Source organism: Mastomys coucha, unplaced genomic scaffold, assembly GCF_008632895.1.
Source record: "Mastomys coucha isolate ucsf_1 unplaced genomic scaffold, UCSF_Mcou_1 pScaffold22, whole genome shotgun sequence".
NCBI lineage: Eukaryota > Metazoa > Chordata > Mammalia > Rodentia > Muridae > Mastomys > Mastomys coucha.
The window spans coordinates 136,868,836-136,888,111 of NW_022196905.1; the positions used below are offsets into that span (position 1 = coordinate 136,868,836).

At 49.0% G+C, this 19,276-nt stretch overlaps 1 protein-coding gene across 3 annotated transcripts in view; it reads right to left on the reverse strand.

The window, feature by feature from the left end:
• The window catches only part of Radil (Rap associating with DIL domain), a 66,317-nt gene extending 52,227 nt beyond the window's left edge, over positions 1-14,090 (reverse strand). The window contains exons 1-2 of one of the 3 annotated variants that reach the window (XM_031338573.1): positions 13,972-14,090; positions 6,236-6,834 (exon numbers count right to left, since the gene is read on the reverse strand). In XM_031338573.1, the coding sequence (XP_031194433.1) occupies positions 6,236-6,770 (535 nt within the window). In that variant the 5' untranslated portion in view covers positions 6,771-6,834; positions 13,972-14,090. Of the gene's footprint in view, positions 1-6,235; positions 6,835-12,358; positions 12,457-13,707; positions 13,767-13,971 lie in introns of those variants that run through there. The other 2 variants (XM_031338575.1, XM_031338574.1) reach the window with 2 other exon arrangements.
• Between the last annotated feature and the right edge of the window lie 5,186 nt (positions 14,091-19,276).

Below are 19,276 nucleotides of genomic sequence, written 5' to 3' on the forward strand. Positions count from 1 at the left end.
AAGAGTTGCTTACTTCATTAGCAACAAGTGACTCATGACAGTTGGAAACACATGTTCCCAAGTGAGAATCCCAATTTGTGCAAAGTGCTAAGGAAAATGGAGAATTTTGAACTTGGTGAGGAAACTGAGGATGAGAATTTTTCAGTATTCCTTACATATGTACACACACACACACACACACACACACACACACCCTCAACTGCATACCTAGTGACATTCTCATCCCAGGTTCATGTGCTAACACATGGAAGGACCTGGAGCTTCTCAAGGACAGCCCATTTCCTATCCAATGTCTGAAATTCTTCCCTGGGTAAAAGTTGTCAGAATCAAAATGGAACCACTGTTGTCAAACCTTAATAAAATTGGGGTGTTACAAGAGAGGATATCTCTCTCACACATCCATGATAACAAGACCATTCCAGGAGACTGCTGGAAGGGCAGCCATTTACAAAGGCTGTTCCCATTCACCCAGAAAAAAACTTCTCAAGGACATCTGGTCAGCAACTGCTTGTTACCTTGGACTGCTGCCAGCCTGTTGCAGCTAAGAGTGACCATTTCAAATCACTGTATGCAACTTTTAAAGGGATGTTTTCTCATTAAAAAGTCTTTGCCACCTTGAATGCACATGTGACTTACTATGACACTTTCAGTCCCACTGCAATGTTCATTCCCAATAAATCTGTCTTTGGAAATGGCTCAGTAGGTAAATTATGGCTCTAGCTGCCAAGCCTGACCACCTGAGTTTGATCCCCAAAACTATATGGTGGAGGAGAGAACCAACTCTTAAAAGTTGTCTTCTGACTTGCAAATTTGTGTCCCAGTGTGCACCCCTCCCCCAATAATACATACAATTTTAAGAAATTTGAAAACAAAGAAAATTGTCTATGTCCGGGAGTGGCTCATGACAGTGTGATGTAATGTACCTCCCCTGCCTCCTGTGTCTTTGTAAATTGATGGGTTTTTTGTAGTTTCAGACTGCTGAAGAAAAGCTCAGGTTGTTTTGGTTTTCATCAAACCACATGAAATAACTAGTTCTTGAAATGAACTTACCACCAAGCACCCACTAAAAGGAGGCTGGTAGAGAGGCAGCAACTCCCTGATGAGGGAGCAATGGCAGCAGAGCTCCCTCCCATCTTCACCCAAAGACAGGAGTTACTCAGAAATCAGACTCAAGTTGTGGGTGGTGCTCACCTGTCATCTGAGTGCAAGGAAGGAGGGGCAAGAGGATCAGGAGATTAGGGTCACTGTCTACTACACAGCGAATTTAATCCAGCAGTAGCTGGATTACATGAGACCCTCTCAAACATCTGATTAACCGCAGAAGAAAAACATTCAGAGAGCAAATGACCACAGGAGATGGTTCTTGAAGACAGAACACATAAGACACAGCTGGCACATGGAAGAAGCAGTGGCTTCATTGTGGGTGTTCCTGGAAGTTCCCAAGCTGCTGCCTGCCCTTAGAGCATGAGAAAATACAGATTTAGAGCCAAGCACTCTGTGACAACCTTGGCCACCTCCAAATCCAAGAGGCATGTGTCTGTCCTGGCCTCACTGAGCAGAGCAGAGAATGTCTTAACTCCTCATTTTCTGTCAGAAAATACCCAACCTAGAATCTTGGGTACACATGAAAGCTGAGACCCACAGAGGACCACTCTTCTCCAACGTGTGTGTGTGCATGTGTGTGTGTGTGTGTGTGTGTGTGTGTGTGTGTGTGTGTGTGTGTGTGTAAGTATCTATGTGAGTATGTGGAGGTCAGACTAGAGGTTGGCATCTGCTGTCTTCAGTTGTTCTCCAGTTTAGGTTCTGAGACAAGGTCTCTCACTAACCCTGGAACTAGCTGCTTTACCTAGACTGGCTGGCCAACCTGGGATCCTCCTGTCTCCATCTTCCAGCGCTGAAATTATGGCACATGCCACTATATAGAGCTTTTTACATAGCTGTGGGGATCCAAGCACTTTACTCACTGAGCCATCTCCCATCACCTCTCCCACACATTTCATTGATGCCAATAAATGTCACAGTAGACATTTGATGGGCTGTTCTTTGGTCACAAGTCTGGTATCTGCTATCATGGAATCTGTAGCCTCAAATCTCAGTGGTCCTAAATGCTTGCCTTTTTATGGAGAAGATACCCAAAGCAAAAAAGGCCATCCTGTTCCAGTAAGGGAATCCATCTAAGGCTAAACACGAAGAGGTCCAGAACAAATGGCAGTTCCACCCATTCTCCATCCTCAAGATACTGAGTTTTCAACATCTTCAGCCCTCAAAGCAGCACAGGTCACAAACAGCCTACTGGCTGCAGGTAGGTCCCAGCTACCTGCTTGGCCTCCAGGGTAAGATGCTGAGTAACAAAAACCAATCATCTGAGCTGTGTCGGCCATTGACATGTAAAGTGGGCTCTCAATGGAGGGCAGGTCTGCCCACCAGTCAGGGGCCTGAGGAACTGCTCCACACACCAGGATACCCAAACCACCTTTCACAGCAAGGCCTTCTCCCACTCAGATATGTCCAGGAAGCTGAGGTAGAAAAATCAAGGACTAACTTCATTCTCCATTAGGAATAAAGGGCTGTAGAGCTAAAGCCAGGCATGATGACATGGAACTGTGATCCTAGCTAATCAGGAGGATGAGGTAGGGGAATCACAAGTTTGGGGCTAGCACAAGCTACATTGTGAGACCACGGCCAGCCTGAGAAAAGTAATGAGACCCTGTCTCAAAATAAAATGAAAAAAGGATCTGGAGGCTGGTTAAGAGAATTTACTACTCTTCAAGAGAACCCAATTCAGTTTCCAACACCCACATTAGGCTGCTCACAACCATCAGTAACACCAGCTTCAGGAAATCCAACCTCTCTTCGGGCACACATACAAATGTAAACCCAACCTCTTTCACATGTGCACACATACAAATGTAAAAAACAGTGTTTAAAAAAAAAGAAGGTATACCTTTTTCTGTGGTAGAGCAATCAGGGCGTGGCTCAGTGGTAGAGCCTCTGCCTAGAATCCCCCAGTGAGGGGCTGGGGTGTGGCTCAGTGGTAGAGCCCCTGCCTAGAATCCCACAGTGAGGATGGGGTGTATTTCAGTCATAGAGATCAGCCTAGCATATGCAAGCCCGTAGTTCCATCTCCAATATCACACTTTGACACACACAGACAGAGAGAGCGTGCGAGACAGAATGAGAGAGAGAGCTCCCAAACAGTCCTGCTGACCTCACACTTGCTTTTCCCGTGATTATAAACCTTATCCTTCACTCTTCCCAAGGTGCTGACAAAAACCACATGGCCCTGCCATCACTCTCCCCATAGTGCATGCAAGTGATTGTCATCTTTATCTCACTGACAGGACACAGAGCCCTCTCCTCGCGGCACAGGCCCTAAATTCCAGCCCCTGGGAAACTACCAAGAGCTGCCTTCCAGCCCAGTGTGTTCCACCTCCACCTCTGCCTGCCTCCCAAACAGGCAGCCCATATTTTGATAAGCTAGAAAATCAGGAAATCGCCGCACACAAAAAAGCAATGTTTATGGAAAACAGAGACCAAACATGACAAAGGGTATTCCCATGGGTGCACTGCAAGTGCCCCAATGATTCACTAGAAGCAGGTGAACTGCCAGCTGGAGCCTCAATTCCTGCTCCCAAGGCAGCTTGGCCTCAGCATCTGCCATCCTGGTGCTTCTAATGCTTAAGCCCGAAAGAAGCTCCTGAAAGACCACAGCAGCAGCCTCTATTGTGGGAATGAGAAGGGGGCTGAGCCCGGCTGTGTGACAAATGCCTTTATTCCCAGCACTCAGGAGGCAGAAGCAGGCTGATCTCTGTGAGTTCGAGGCCAGCCTGGTCTACATGGTAAGTTCCAGGCCAAGTTTGTCCATCATTGGATCACTGTGCTATGTTACCTGGGCGCCTGTTACATGGGTATCCTTAGCTCTCCAACTGAGCCTTCCTTCCCTTCACATCTCCTGAGGCCTATGCAGAGGCTCTATAGTATGCCGTAATGCTGAGTAAGAAGCATGGACAAAGATTGAGGCTGTAGCTCAGTGGCAGAGTGCTTGCCTGGCATGGGTGAGGTCCTAGGTTCAATTCCCTAGGACTGCCAAAAAAGAAAGAGTGGAGAGGAGAAGCTGCAGCAGAATGGGCATTCCTATGACAACTAATCTAGCATAATCCTCAAAGCCCTTGCCATGGCCAGAAGGCACAAGATACCTTCATCATACCCAGAGAAGAATGGCAGCCAGGAAAGCCATCCCTTGGGCTGGGCCTGCTTGGGCAGTAACATGACCCCCTAGGGCCCGAGAAGTGGGTCACTCAGCCTGACCAATGAAGAATGGACTCTTTATTGAAAAGGTTTTTATAGCCACCAAGGGATAGAGGCTGTGAACTGTAGAACTTCCTCTGGCCTGGCCTCATGTGAGCATAGTGCTGAATGAAGTGGACAGAGAAAAATCTACATACTATACCACAGCAGTCAGCAGCCACCACTACACAAGCTTGCCAAAGCTCTACCACACCCAGGTGGCACAACATAAGGACCTCATGACACACAGACCCATGGACAAGGCACCAACAGCAGCCCCTCTGATGGTCTCATCAGGCCTGCTCTGTGCAAAAAAATGTCCAAAATGTTGCTGGGGGACTGAGGTCTCCGCTCAGTGATTAAGAATGTTTGTTATGCAAACATGAAGACTGTAAATTCAAATCCTCTGCACCATATAAAATGCTAGGTGTGGCTTTGTGTCTATAACCCCATCACTGGGAGTGTCACATAGACCACTGGGGCTTTCTGGCCACTAGCCTAGCTCCATGCTCAGTGCAAGACTCTGTCTTAAGGGAATAAGGAGGAGAATAATGTAAGCGGGACACCTAAAGTCCTCCTATGGCCTCTGTGTTCACACATGGTTACACACACCTACACATGCATCACACACACATTACACAAGCAAACGCAAAACAAAGTAATGTTCCACATACCAATATCAAAGTCCTGGGTGTAAGTGTACATATGTGTGCGCGCATGTGTACACGCCCACATCTGCATACACATGCAGCTCTGGCCCATACCACCTCTTCCCTCAAAAATCTTGTTAACCTCACAGAAAGATTGCGCGCGCGCACACACACACACACACACACACACACACACATACACACAACCATGAGGCAAGGAAGTATCTTGCTTTGCAGTCTAAGCTGGCCGCAAGCTCTCCATCTTCTTGCCTCAGCCTCCTGACTGCTGGGATTACAGGTGTTTTCCACCACACCTTGGCTATAGGAAATCTTTGAAAACAACATATGGGGCCAGGGAGATGGCTCACCGGGTAAAGCCACCACTTCATAAGCTTGAAAAGCTGAAGTTGGATTCCCAGAACCCACTGTGGAAAGAGGAAACTCACTCCACAAAGTTGTCCCCTACCTGAGTGCACAATAGCATTGTGTACCCCACCCACCCACACACATACACACTACTTTTTTAAAAATAAAGGATCAGTGAGTGAGTTAAAGCACTTACCGCTAAGCCTGATCACCTGATGTCAGTTCCTGGGGCCCACATGGTAGAAGGGAAATGATTCCCACAGTTTGACTTCTAACCTCCACATCATACACATAAAATAAATCTACAACATTTCTTGAAAAAAGTTAACTAAAAACTAATCTTTGGGTAATTAAAAAAGTAAATTCTGGCCAAATAACTAATTTCTTTCCACTAGTTGAATAATAAAGCAATGAACACCAAACCACCAACCACACCCAGGAGGCCAAGAGCAAGCCAAGCTGCCCTGCCACCAAAGTCCACAAGAAGTGTGACACCCAACTGCCTCCAGGCCACCCAAGGCACTGCCAACCTGCTGCATCTCCTCCTGCAGCCACTTAACACCAGAGCCCCTTGGACCTGGCAATGTCATGAGTCTATGAAGGATCCTTCCTTGTTTTTCTATTCAGCCACCCTAAGATTCCTAACACATCTGAGGAACTCTGTGGAAGGCCAACGACACAGAACCCACAGGTCTCTGGGACTAAGGGCTGGATCTGGCCTAACACACTACAGAAACTAGCAGAAGCCATCGGAATGGGCCAAGAAGCATCTCACAGTTAATGCACATGTCCAGTAAGGTTAGCCAGACCCCTGAGGACGACAATGACTCATCACAGCCCCACTGGTTCCTACCTTCCCCCATGTTCTTCTCCCTCTGCCTGTCACCCTGTAGCCATCCTTCTTCACCCAGATCCACACACCCCTTCCTCACCTGCAGTGGTGGTATCCACATCCCTCGCTGCCAGCTCTTCCACATCTGACTTCTTCCTTAGCTCAAACCTCCGGGACAAGCCTTCTCGGGGTTTCCATAACTCCTGGATCAAGAGGGGCTTTTCATTGTCCCCAAACACTCGGAAGCACTGAGCCTGCCAACGCTGCCCAGAGTCCCCAGCCTGGCCCACAACATCACATAGCACATATTGGCCGGCACACTCAGGGTCCAGGGCATAGCGCTCCAGTGCCTCTTTCACCAGCTCCTGGGCACTGGAGGCACCAGTGGCTAGGACACTCTTATAGTGGGTGCCTGTACAGACACTGTCCCCAAACACCTTCAGGACCCCGGGGGCTGAGAGCTGCGTGGAGAGCTCTGAGGGGTCATCATTGGCACCTAGGCTGCAGAAGGTGGAATCCAGGTCACGATACTTGTAGCTCAGAGTCCGGGACAGCATAGTGGATAGTAGCTGGCTCTGTCGTTTCAGCTTGTTCTTGGTGGGAGGAGACATTATCAACTGAGTCCCATAAAACATGGTGGGTGCGTCTTCATGAATAACCACCGAGGCTTTCAACCAGTGGCTGGGGGAAGGCTGGAGCCTAAGAGGACAAAGCAATACAGGTTAGGGCCAAGTATCAGGGACATCAAAAGCAACAGAGACACGAGTCCATCCCAGCAGAGGAAACAGTCCTGGGCCATCCTGGCATCCATACCACCTGGAGCCAGACACCAGCAATGGCACTGACAAGTCAGAGCCTGTGAGGTGCAAGGGACAAAGCAGGTCTGGTAGACTAAAGTGCTTCCAGGGAAAGCCACTGGCAGGAAGCAGGAGGAAGTCCTAGGAAGCTGTAACTGCCTTAGGGCTGCATGACTTCTGGGAAGTGCCAGGCACAGGCGCAGCGACTGCAGGAGGACAGGGGACAAAGCACACAGTATCTGTAGGGCTGGTTCTCTGTCCTGGGGGACACGCCTACCATCTAGCCATGTCAAAACTAGAAAAACAATAACAAACAAGAAATAAGCCAGGCAGTGGTGGCACACGCCTTTAATCCCAGAACTTGGGAGGCAGAGGCAGGCAGATTCTGATTTCTGGCTACACAGAGAAACCCTGTCTCAAAAAACAAAACAAAACAAAACAAAACAAAAAAACCAACCAACTAAAGCAGAAATGTCATGTTTAGGCCGGGCGGTGGTGGCACACGCCTTTAATCCCAGCACTTGGGAGGCAGAGGCAGATGGATTTCTGAGTTCGAGGCCAGCCTGGTCTACAGAGTGAGTTCCAGGACAGCCAGGACTACATGGAGAAATCCTGTCTCGAAAAAACCAAAAAAAAGAAAGAAAGAAGTAAGCCATATTCAACTTGGGAACAGAGCCCCAACCCTCTGTGAATTCAATTTTGTCTATGCCAGTCTATTAGACAAAAGACAAAGCTTGTCCCAAACACAAGCTGAGCTGGGGAAATGGCCACAGCCACAACAACAACAACAACAAGTCACAAGCCTGAGACTGGGGAAATGATTCAGGGGGTAAGGGCACTTGCTATGTAAGCATGAAGACTGAAATCCAAACCTCCAGCACCCATGTAAAAATCTGGGCATAGCTATATATACATGCACCCAGCAATGTGAGGGGTAGAGACAGGAGGATTGCTAGAGCTTGCTGACTGCCAGCCTAGCTCCAGGCTCAGCTAGAGACCCTGTCTCCAAAGAATAAGACTGGGACACCTGATGTTCTTCCCTGGCTTCCATATGGGCAGAGGTGCACACACACGCGTGCACACTGGATCCCAAGAAAATGCTGCTCCCCATAACTAAGAATGACAGAGCAGGACACCTTATATTCTTCTCTGGCTCCCATATGGGCACAGGGCTCGTGGGCGCGCGCGTGCACTGCACGCACACATACACACATACACACACACACACACACACACACACACACACACACACACACACACCAGAAACACCAACCCCAAAAAAATGTTGCTCCCCATGACTTGGCAGAGGAAACTGGTCTTGACTGGAAGAGATCCCTGCTGGAGAAAGTTGGTCCCAACCGAAGAGATAATTCCCTAGGACTGAAGCTGGGCTCATCCACTAGGCCACAAGGAACAACACAAAGAGGGCCTCCAAGGCCCCGGGAAGCATCCTTGGAATGTGTGCATTCCACCCACCACATCCAGCCACCCAGCCATCCAAACCCCTCCAGAGAGAGGCTGGCTCCCTAGGAACTCCCAGGGAGCAGGAAGAGTCTGTGTGCTGCAGAATTGTAATCCTAAAGCCTGTGATGTCCTGTGGAATTTTAGAAGTGGAATTACCCATCTCCCTCACAACCATCTGCAGGGGCTGGAGAGTCCAGAGAAGGAAATGGGGACTTTCAGCTCTGCCACCAGACAGGATGAAACAGAAAAGCTGCATGCATTCATCTCCTGATGCCCACACCCAACTCCTACACCACAGACAATGGCAGATAGATTGGTGAGCCAAGAGAGGAGTGTTTTCCAGAAGGATCCAGACAAGTTTGTCCAACCTGCAACCCTGGGGCCATATGCAATCAAAGATGGCTATAAAGGAATACCCAACACAAAAGTGTAAGCTTACTTGAAACATACGGCTTTTTGGTGGTTTACTTGTTTTGAACAGTGCTTAGGTGTCTGCTTTGTAGATGACGTTGCAATGTCAAAAGGTTGAACACACTCACTAGTGACTCAGGACCCAGAGAAAGCACCACAGAGACCTGCCACATTAGAGTCCAGCTAAGTCATCAACTTCTACTTAAGTCCCCAGCCTCCACTTGACCATATCATTATGGGTTGGAGAAGTAGCAGCCTAAAACAGAACCACCCAAGGAACTCTGCAAAAGACCCAGGGGCTAACGGGATGGCACAGTGGGTAAAGGCACTGGCCGCCAGGGCTGCTGGCCGCATTTTGACCCAGAGACCACGAGAAAGAAGGGAAGAACCAATTTCCAAAAACTGTCTTCCAATCTTTACATATGTGTCATGGTATGTGTACATATGCAATACATGTAAAATAAATAAATATTCAGAAAGAAAGAAAGATTGTTTCTTGGGGCTGGAGAGATGGTTCAGTGCTTAAAAGCATGAGCTGCTCTTGCAGAGGACCAGGATTCAGTTCCCAGCACCAACATGGCAGTTCACACTCATAAGTACCTCCAACTCCAGGAGATCTGATCACTTCTGACCTCTGAAGACAGAAGGTACATATGTGTTGCACATATCTGCATTTGGGCAGACACATACACATAAAATAAGCCTAAAAACAAAACCCAAAATAAGTTTAAAACAAAACAAAAAAACCAACCCTTAGGTAAAGCAGAGCAGTGGTCCACATCTACAGTTACATCAGCTGGGAGGTGAAGGCACAAAGACCAAGAGTTTAAGGTCAACCTAGCTACACAGAAAGTTCCAAAATAAAACAACACAAGACAACCCTGAGGGAGCCAGATGTAGTCATGCCTATACTGTGATCTTGCATTCCCAGCAACTCAGAGGAGGTTAAGGCAAGAGAATCTTGAGTAGGAGGCCAGACAAAGCTATTCACCAAGTCTGAGGCTACAAACACAGCAAGATCCTGTCTCAAAACAAAGACCCCACAGGGAGCCAAACAATGCAACTGCCCAGGCCTCCAAAGGACACGCAGAATCCGATTTCTTCCTGCTCCGTTCCAGAGGCTTCTCCCCACCAGCAGCCCCAACACCAACAAACCTCTAAAAGCAGGCTCCATACCAGTCCTCCACAGTCTGCTGACTTGGGGCGCGGGGGGGGGGCTGGGGGGGGCTGGGGGCCTTGTGGGAGGAGTCAGAGCTCTGCAGGACCCGCCTGTGAGCTTTATACACTCAAACTGAAAACTAGCAATTGCCCATTCTCTAGTTCCTACGGAAGCCCAAAGCCCTCCAACAATGTACACCAGCTTTCTGGACACTTGAGCTTGCCTACAGATAACTGGGATCCAGAGAAGGTGGACAGAACATGGAAGCAGACGGTTCTTGTGTCTCGGTGGAGAAAGTTATGGAAGGGTCAAAGCATTTTGTCTCTTCCCCTGAGGATCCTGTGACAAGCGTCCTCAACAACCCCTAAGAAGCCTAGAACTGATTATGCTCCCTTGCATGGGACTGTCATTTAAACCACAACAAAAGCATTTTTCAAAGAGTTAGCAAGATTGCTCCATTGATACGAATGCTGGCCCTGCAAGCAGAGGACCTGAATTCAAATCTCTAGCACCCACATAAAAAGCTGGGCGTGGCAGCCAGCGCATGTCCGCATCCTCAGCACTGGGATAACATCCAGGCTCCATACACTGTGGCTTCTCCAGCAGAGATGTCCCCTGTGCTTCACAGAAGCAGCTGGAGAATGGGGTGCTGTGGAAGGCCATGTCATCTGAGAATGTGTGCTGGACGAGGGGCTTCCAAGGAAGAGGCAGGCAGATACTGAAAGCTCTCAGCTTCTGTGGTTCTAGCCTCTGCTTGTGTGGATACCAGTATACACATTCACACACTCACATGCATCTCTCTCAACACACACACACACAAACACACACACACACACACACACACCCATGCCTGCCCGCCCACGCACAGCACAGACAGTGCCTTCACATGCAAACATGGGCATTAAAGTTCCATATCCAGAACCCATGTGGAAAATCCAGGTCAGGGGAAATAAAGACAAGAAGATCCCTGGGACTCCTCAGCTGGCCAGTTTTATAGAGTCCCAAGCCATTGCGTAATCCTGTCTCAGAAACACAAAGTTAACAACTCGGAGTAATCTCTCCCAAGACTAAGCTCGGTCCTCTGCATGCATTCACATCTCTTCCTTGGAAGCCTCTAAACCAGAACACATTCTCGGATGACATGGCCCACAACACTTCATCCCCCCACCACTTTCCTGTAGCACAGGGGACATCTCTGATGGAGGAGCCTTAGTGCCTGAAGTCTAACCCAGGTGGACAACAATGTGCCTCAGTCACTGAAGCTTGTAGCCATAGAAGCCATGGGTTCTGGAGTCCATATTCAGGAGTAAACATAAACACAATGCCAAACTGTCCTCAGGCAAAGCAAACTCCAGTATTTAAAAGGCCCAGATCCCATGAAGAAGTGGACAGGCAGCTCATACCTAGGCTGTACATCTTGACGAGTCTGCTATAGTCTACCTGCAACTCTGCTCTAACAAAACAGAAATGTTAACTGGGCATGGTGGTGCATGCCTGAAATCCCAGTCCTCTGGAGGTGAAGGCATGAGAAGCACAAGGTTACCCTCAGCTACCCAGGCTAGCCTGGGCTACATGGGACATTGTCAAAAAGAGAAAGTGTAAGGAGGAGAAATGGAAGCTGGTATGGTTCCCATATATAATCCCAGCACTTGGGAGGCTATGGCTGGATTACATGGCAAGGCCTGCCTGGGATATATAATGAGTTCCAGACCAACAGCATCTGAGACCCTATCTAGAAGAGAGTAATGGGGCCAAAGATGTAGCTCAGTTCCCAGCATGCATGAAGCCTTGGATACCATTCCCAGCACTGCATAAACCAGGAAAGGTGGTACATGCTGTAATCCCAGCACTCCGGAGGAAGAGAAGGACAATCAGAAGGTCAAGGTCACTGGGACATCAAGATGGCCAAGGTGCCTGCTGCCAAGCCTGACGTTCAGTTTCCACATCTCACATGCTAGACAGAGAGAATGGACTCCCCAAAAGCTGTCCTCTATCCCCCAAAAGTTGTCCTCTGACAGCCTCATGAGCACCAACTGAGCATGTGCATGCATATACAGTAATATTGTTAAATTTAAATATTTAAACTATAAAATTTAAAATGTGTGTGCATAGTAAAAGAATAAATAAACAAATCAACATAATTTTTTAAAAAATTCAAAATCATCCATGGCTATGCAGTGTGAGGACAGCATGGGCTACACATAGCCCTGTCTCAAAATACATAAGAGACAAGAGAAATGGAAAAGTACAAGTACGTAACTACTAGGTCCCCTCCTAGGGTCTCTGGGTCACAAGGGTTCAAATTGGAACCTCAGAAGTGGCCCCTCCCTCCTGTCCAGAGGGATTCTAAGACAGAGTTGTGAAAACTGTGAAGAGCAGGAGATAACAGAACCTGGGTGGATGTGACTCATTCCTCGCCAGCGTCCCTCCTCAACCGTCCAGAGTCCCAGCGAATGCAGAGCTTTCGCTTCTTTGAGGTTTTCCAGAAAGTTTTGTTGTTATTTTTTTTTTTTTTATGACCATCCTCCACGTGGCCACTAAAGAGTGGGCCCTGAGGGTGGCCACCTGCTCCTAGGCCGCTTTCCTTCCTAATCACAGAATCAAGAGTGTAGCCTGTTTGTCCAAACAGAACAAAAATGTTTCTCAAAAGGCCACTTGGAATTCAGGGAAAGTCCTACAGAGGAGAGCACGCCCTGGGTAACCAGATCTGTTTTTCTGGAAGTATGACCTGTCTTTTCCTTTTTCTGCCTCATTCTCGCCTCTGACACACAAACATTTGAGGACAGCTCAGGTCCCAGAGAGTCAAGAGTACATGCACGGCTCTCACTGTGGCTGCCTCAGAAATTGTCTCTTTTGTTGTTCTCCGTTTCTGCTTTAAAAAAGAGAAAAAAGAAAGGAAGGAAGGAAGGAAGGAAGAAAAGAAAGAAAAGAAAAAAAGTAAGGTTAAGTCACAGGCAGGCAGTGAGGTCAACGCCGGCTGACATGGGTGGAGGGACGTCTCTGTTCCAACAGGACAATGTGGAACACATTATCATTCCAACAGAAGAAAAACTGAGCAGTCAACTTTGCAGGCGGCACTTTAGCCTCCTCCCCTGATCCACAAATCCCTATCTTTATGGCTCCAGCTGGAGGGAGGCCTTAAAGGCGAGCATAATTCAATCAGGTTTCATTTGGGCGGCTAGTCACTTAGCAAAAAGGGACTGACTTCTCCCAGTAGGATTAAAGACAAGCTCCTCTCTGGAATGCACAAGAGGTGGCCCGCAGCACCGAGACACCAGTAATCAAATTCTTTTTGGTAATTCAGATTAACCAAACACTCGACAGGCGACAGAGGCTGGGCCGGGCAGGTCTGCAGCCTGTCAGGCCCCCATCCCAGGGCTCCCCAGGGACAGAAGCCAGATCCCTTTGAGGGCCTCGGAGCTCCAGCTCAGCATCTGTCTCAGGCGCGGCACTTGTCGGGGGGACTGGCTGGAAATGATACAGAAATAGCTGGAGAAACAATGCCTCTCGCGGGCACACGGATGGGGAGGAGACACGATGCGGGACGGGTGTAGGCGGGGGTGTCACCACCATCCTGGTGGGAGAGTGCGGGATTCCCGCCGCTCTTTCGAGTTGTTCCAGGTTAGATTGCACCTCCAAGGCACTACCAGGTAAACTGAGGCCTGGAAAGGTCCCCCTGCCACGAGTGACGGAACCCGGATCGCCCCTGGAAGTCCACGGGGCCACGCCACCCGCGCCCACCCGGCCTTCAGGTGCAGCTCCCCCGGGCCGCTCCAGGCCCCGTGCGCTCGCCGGTTTCCATGGCAACCGAGCAAGCCTGCCTCTCTCGCGCTCGGACTCGCCGCGGGGACCGTAACCAGTGCGGCCCCGCCCCAGCGCGTGCCCGGCCACCCGTGTCTCAGCCCGCGGTCTCCGCGCCCTTCGCGGGTCCCCGCAGTGACCTAGCTGCACCTCCTGGGCCATCCTCGGTCTCTGCTGGCCTTCCTTCTCGCGCCCCGCACTCACCTTTGCGCAGCCCGTCAGCCGCGTCCCCCGCGCGCGGCTCCCACGCCCGCCGTTAGCCGAGCTGGCGCCCGGCTCGAGGCGCCTCCTGCCGGCCGCGCAACGGACTGGGCGAGGCCTCCGAGGGGGCGGGGCCTCTGGGGGCGGAGCCTGCGAGGGCGGGGAGTCGGGCGAGACGAACAGAAACCTGACACCTCAGCGCCCAATGGGCAGACACAGAGCCTCGAGTGGGCGGGGTCACACGTATTAGGGTGAGCCTGGCCGACCGAGAAAGATAAGCTGTGCTCTAGCGCCCCCTCCTGGTACCCAACGGCAAGGACGATTTCCCTAAGGGGTGTGGCCTTTGAGTGGGCGTGGCCTCGGCGAAGAGGAGGGGCTACTTTCCCAAAGCCGACTCTTGGTAACTCAAGGGGCAGGGCCTCAGAAAAGAAGGGCGGGGCCTATCCTCTGGCCAGCTACTTTGGGGTTGTGTACTCTATGGTCAAGTAGGTGGTGTTTGGCCTCCACCCCAATTAGTGGACAAAGGTGGAGGGGTAGACAAGGACGGACAGGTACATAACTGACTCTGCATCACGCTGACCAGGGACAGGGAGGCCAGACTTTTGTTTTATTGAATATATTTTATTTATTCATTGACAATTGCTTACATGTTTTTAGTTTGTGTTATCAGTATTTAACCCCAGTTAATGTATTCTTTGTAGAATTTTATTTTATATTTTAGATAGGGTCTCACTGGCCTCAAACTCCATGTGACCAAGGTTGGCCTTTCACTCCTGATGCTATTACCTCCATTGTCCTTGTATTGGGATTACAAACCTACACTACCATGCCTAGTTTATGTAGTTCTGGGAATCGAACCCAGGGCCTCGTGTATGCAATACAAATGCTCTACCAACTGAATCACTTCAGCCCTAAGCATGTCAAATTATGGCAGACTAGCTTAAAACCATTCAAAATGGGACCAAATCAGCTCAGATCTTTGACCCAAACGCCTTCCTAATAATGTGGTTTGCTTTGACTTCTCTCTGGTACGTTCATGATCTCAAACTGCACACCCCAACCCAAGAAGTTTTTCTTTTTGTGGGCAGTTTGTAAAGAACTATACTGTAGAGAAGTAGTTTTCAACTCTCTGTATGCTGCAACCCTTTAATATAGCTCCTCATCAGATGATTTGAATCGGTATGGCCGCCATACACTTCTGTGTTTGAATGCTTGGCCCATAGGGAGTGGCACTATTAGGAGGTGTGATCTTGTTAGAGGAAGTGTGTCACTGTGGGGGCAAGCTTTGAGGTCTCCTATGCCCAAGCTATATCTAGTATGACATATGGTAAACCACCTGCTGCCTGTGGATGGAGATGCAGAATTCTCAGTTGCTGCTACGCTTCCCACTGTGATGATAATGGACTGAACCTCTGAATTTGTAAGCAGGCCCAGTTAAATGTTTCTCATATAAGAGTTGCTTTGGTCATAGCATCTCTTCACAGCAATGAAACCCCAACTAAGACACTCACGTTGTGGTAACCGTAGAATTCTTTCATTGCTACTTTATAATTTTGCTACTGTTATGAATTGGGATGTAAATATCTGGTATGCAACCCCAAAGGGATTTGTGACCCGTAGGTTGAGAACTGCTGCTGTAAAGTAATGGCTCCATGTTTGAGACCAGGAGAAGGGGACAGACATTTACAAACCACCTCTTCTGAAAGGCCCTATGCTTGGGGGCTTTACCCAGCCCAGCTCTGGAAGCATACACTAACTCTTATAAGGTTCCCACTATTCAACTTTTTCCTGAGGATGTAGAGGCTCACAGAAGTCCATTGACTGAAGGTCAATTAAGACTTGGCTTGTATGTATGATGAACTAGTATCCCCCCCTCAGGAGACCTTTACAGTACACCGCCCCCATTCACACCAACCTCCTCATGCACCCCAGTCTGGGAGGCTGTACCCAAACGATATACTAGAATATTTCTTTTTTTTTTTTTGGTTTTTTTCGAGACAGAGTTTCTCTGTATAGCTCTGGCTGTCCTGGAACTCACTCTGGAGACCAGGCTGGCCTCGAACTCAGAAATCCGCCTGCCTCTGCCTCCCAAGTGCTGGGATTAAAGGCGTGCGCCACCACCGCCCGGCGAATATTTCTATACAACTTTCTACAAACAATAACAAACCTGAAGAGGCAGTTGTCAGAGCTAGGAAGAGAGTCTGGGTTCAAGCCTGGATATTCCTTCCGCCTCATACTAGACTATAACCCAGCCTATCTCCAAACTTCCTACACCTGTCTCTGCAGAGAACCCCAAACTGCAGCATGGGAACCAGGTTGGACTGTTTTTGTAAATAAAGTTTTATTGGGACACAGCAACACTTGTTTGTTTATTACATATAGCATGGGAACCAGGTCGGATTACTTTTGTAAATAAAGTTTTACTGGGACACAGCTACGATTGTTTGTTTACATACTAAATGACTGACGATTTGTGGCCTGTTGTGGATCGACTGTAAACCGCCCACCTTGGGCTTATGTTTCAAATGTGTGGCCAGCATTTGGCAGTGTTATTTCAGAAGGCTGTAAAGATGTTATGGAGTGAGCCAAGCTGGAAGAAGCAGGTCCCAGGGGCAGGTTTTTGAGGGATCCTCATCCCTGAAGACTTTCTGTCTGCTGCTTTCTGTTCCCCATGAGGTGACTAACCCTCTGCCACATTTGCTCGCAACCACAATGTTCTGCATGTGAGCAAGGACTGATGCCTCTTGAAATCATAAGCCGGGAAAGCACTCCTCTTTTCAGTTGTTTTAGTCCAGCAATGCAACAGCAACAAAGACAGTTGCTAAAAATTACCTCCTTAAAGGCTCCACCTCCAATAACATTCTGGGGTACTGGGACTTCAGCATCTGAATTTTAGGGGAGCATACAATTCATCCCAGGAAACCAGCTTTCATTACCTAGATAATTCCTGTTTATCCTGAAAGATGAAAAGCCAGTGTTACTTATGTGGTTCTAACTTCCAAGATGGCTGCCAATGAGCCACACTTTCAGACTTTCACATTACTTCACAGACTCAGCTGTCAAACCAGAATGGCTTGTGTAACCAACACAATATTGTCTCAATGATATTATGGATTTGGTGTTATACAATGAGAGATTCTCTTGCTCCTGCCTTGCCTCCTTCTCTTGGATCATTTGCCCTGAGGTAAGCTGGCCACTATGTTGGAAAGCCGTGTAAGCAGCTCTGAAGGAAAAAGAGATACAAACACCCATGCATCACACCATGCAAACACACGTCTGTGCTGGGTTGGATGCCAAGTCCCCCCCACTCCCTCCCCCCCACACAGGCAGAGTCTTAGTCCCAGCCCTGACTGACTTCTGGCTGAAATTTAACAACCAATCCCACTGAGGATGGATCCCACCAAAAGGGATTATGTATGGTGCCGACCCATGTCCCAGTCTCCCTTGGGGTAGCCAGGCTGGGCTGGAGGGAGGGAAGCTTAGCCTGCATGGGTAGGAGCACTGCAGGGAAGGGCTGTGGGATCTCTCCGTAGGTGATGAGTGCAGGGGTGATGAGCACACCTGGGAACAGCTTCAGAGAACTGGCTCACTCATTGGGAGGGAGAACTGGGTATTTATGCCCTTAGGAAAGTGGCCAGCATCTCTGGGACAAGACATGTGGCCGTGTACCATTGGCCAGGGCAGGGAAGTTGGAAGGTGCTTTATCTACATCCTCAGGGGATACAGGGTCCAGGTTGGAAGTGAGTGGTAGAGGGTGGGGGAAGGGGAGAACCTTATAAGGTCAAACAAGGAGTGAAGCCTAATAACTGTCAGGGTAATAAATTCTTATTAGAGTTGTTGATGGTGGGAGAGCCAGCTTTACAGCGCCAGGTTGGGAGTGGGGAGGGAGCCAACTCCTGCCCTCCTCTTGTCTGAGGTATCAGGGGTTGAACTCCCTCAAGCCTTCCTCTGTAACCCTAGGCTATTACAGTCCCACAGTCTGGAGGGCTTGGTCCTGAAGGCAGGCCATAGTGAGCTAGGAGCTTTGGGGAATTGACTAGATCCTGAGGGTGATGATTTAGTCAATGAATTGTTTGACTGTTTGTTTTGTGTGAGAGCACAGACATGTGATCATAAGCATGCCTGTGCCACAGTGTGCCTGTGGAGGTCACAGGACAATTTCAAGTTTTGGTCTTCACGGTCCATTTTATCTGAGCCTAGATCCTTCTGCTGTTTTCCAGTGAGTACCCCAGGCTAGCTGGCCTGGGGCCCTGCCAACCTTGTCTCCCATCTTCCCACTGGCATGCTGGGATTACAGATGACTGTCCTGTGCATCTGGCTTTTAAACCGGTCCTGGGGATTCCAACTCAGGGCCTCTTGTGTATATACTAAGTGGTTTTACCCACTGAGCCATCTGCCCACCCGATGGATTAATCAGGTCCTTGATGGAGTCATAATATGATGGCTGAAAGGAAGGAATGGCCCGGGACACAACAAGACCAAGTTCTTAGCACAAAGGAGGTCTACTTGCCCCAGAGGGCCAGAGGGCAGGGAACAAGAGACAAAGATAGGTGACAGAGAACGAGGAGGAAGGGGAAAAGGAAGAAGGAAGAGGGGGCAAGGATATGTGCCCTGGAGGGACAAAGGACTGCCTCTGGATGTCAAGGAAACAGACATGGCCCATAGGCAAATGACAGCTTAGAAAGGAAAAGAGGGAAAGCCCTGGGTAAGGGAGAGTCAGTTAACTGCAGTTGGGAATTTTGATTGCTGGACTTCAGTGCGTTCATACCTAGACCTTGGCAGTGAGCTTCAAGAGAAGGAAGCTGCCAAATAAGGGCATGGACCTTGGTGGCTAGCTTTAGGAATGTAATCTAACGGTTTAGCAAGATTGAAGGAATGGGGAAAAGGGTAAAAGGTAAAAACCTGTCTGTGACATGTTTGCCATGCTCTGGCCTGTGTTTGCCACACTCAGGTTAGCCAGAGCCCTTCCATGGTATCAAGAGGTAGCATAAAGTGGAAGGTGGGGTCTAGTTGAAGAAAGGAGGTCACTGGGGACCTGGGACACAGTTAGCAAGGGAACTTGCTTGATAAAAAGCAAAGCGGGTCAAGTGTGGTGACCCAAGCCTCTAATCCCAGCACTCAGGAGGCCGAAGGCAGCCTTGTCTACTTAGAAAGCTGTAGGCCATGTGGTCAGACCCTGAAGCAGGGATTCCAGCTGGGTCACATAGTGAGACCCTGACACAAAAATAAATAAAGATTTAGAGCCTTGCCTTCCTCTTTCTACCATCTTGGTGCCTGTGGAGGCCTGCCGGGAACAGGATTTCTAAAA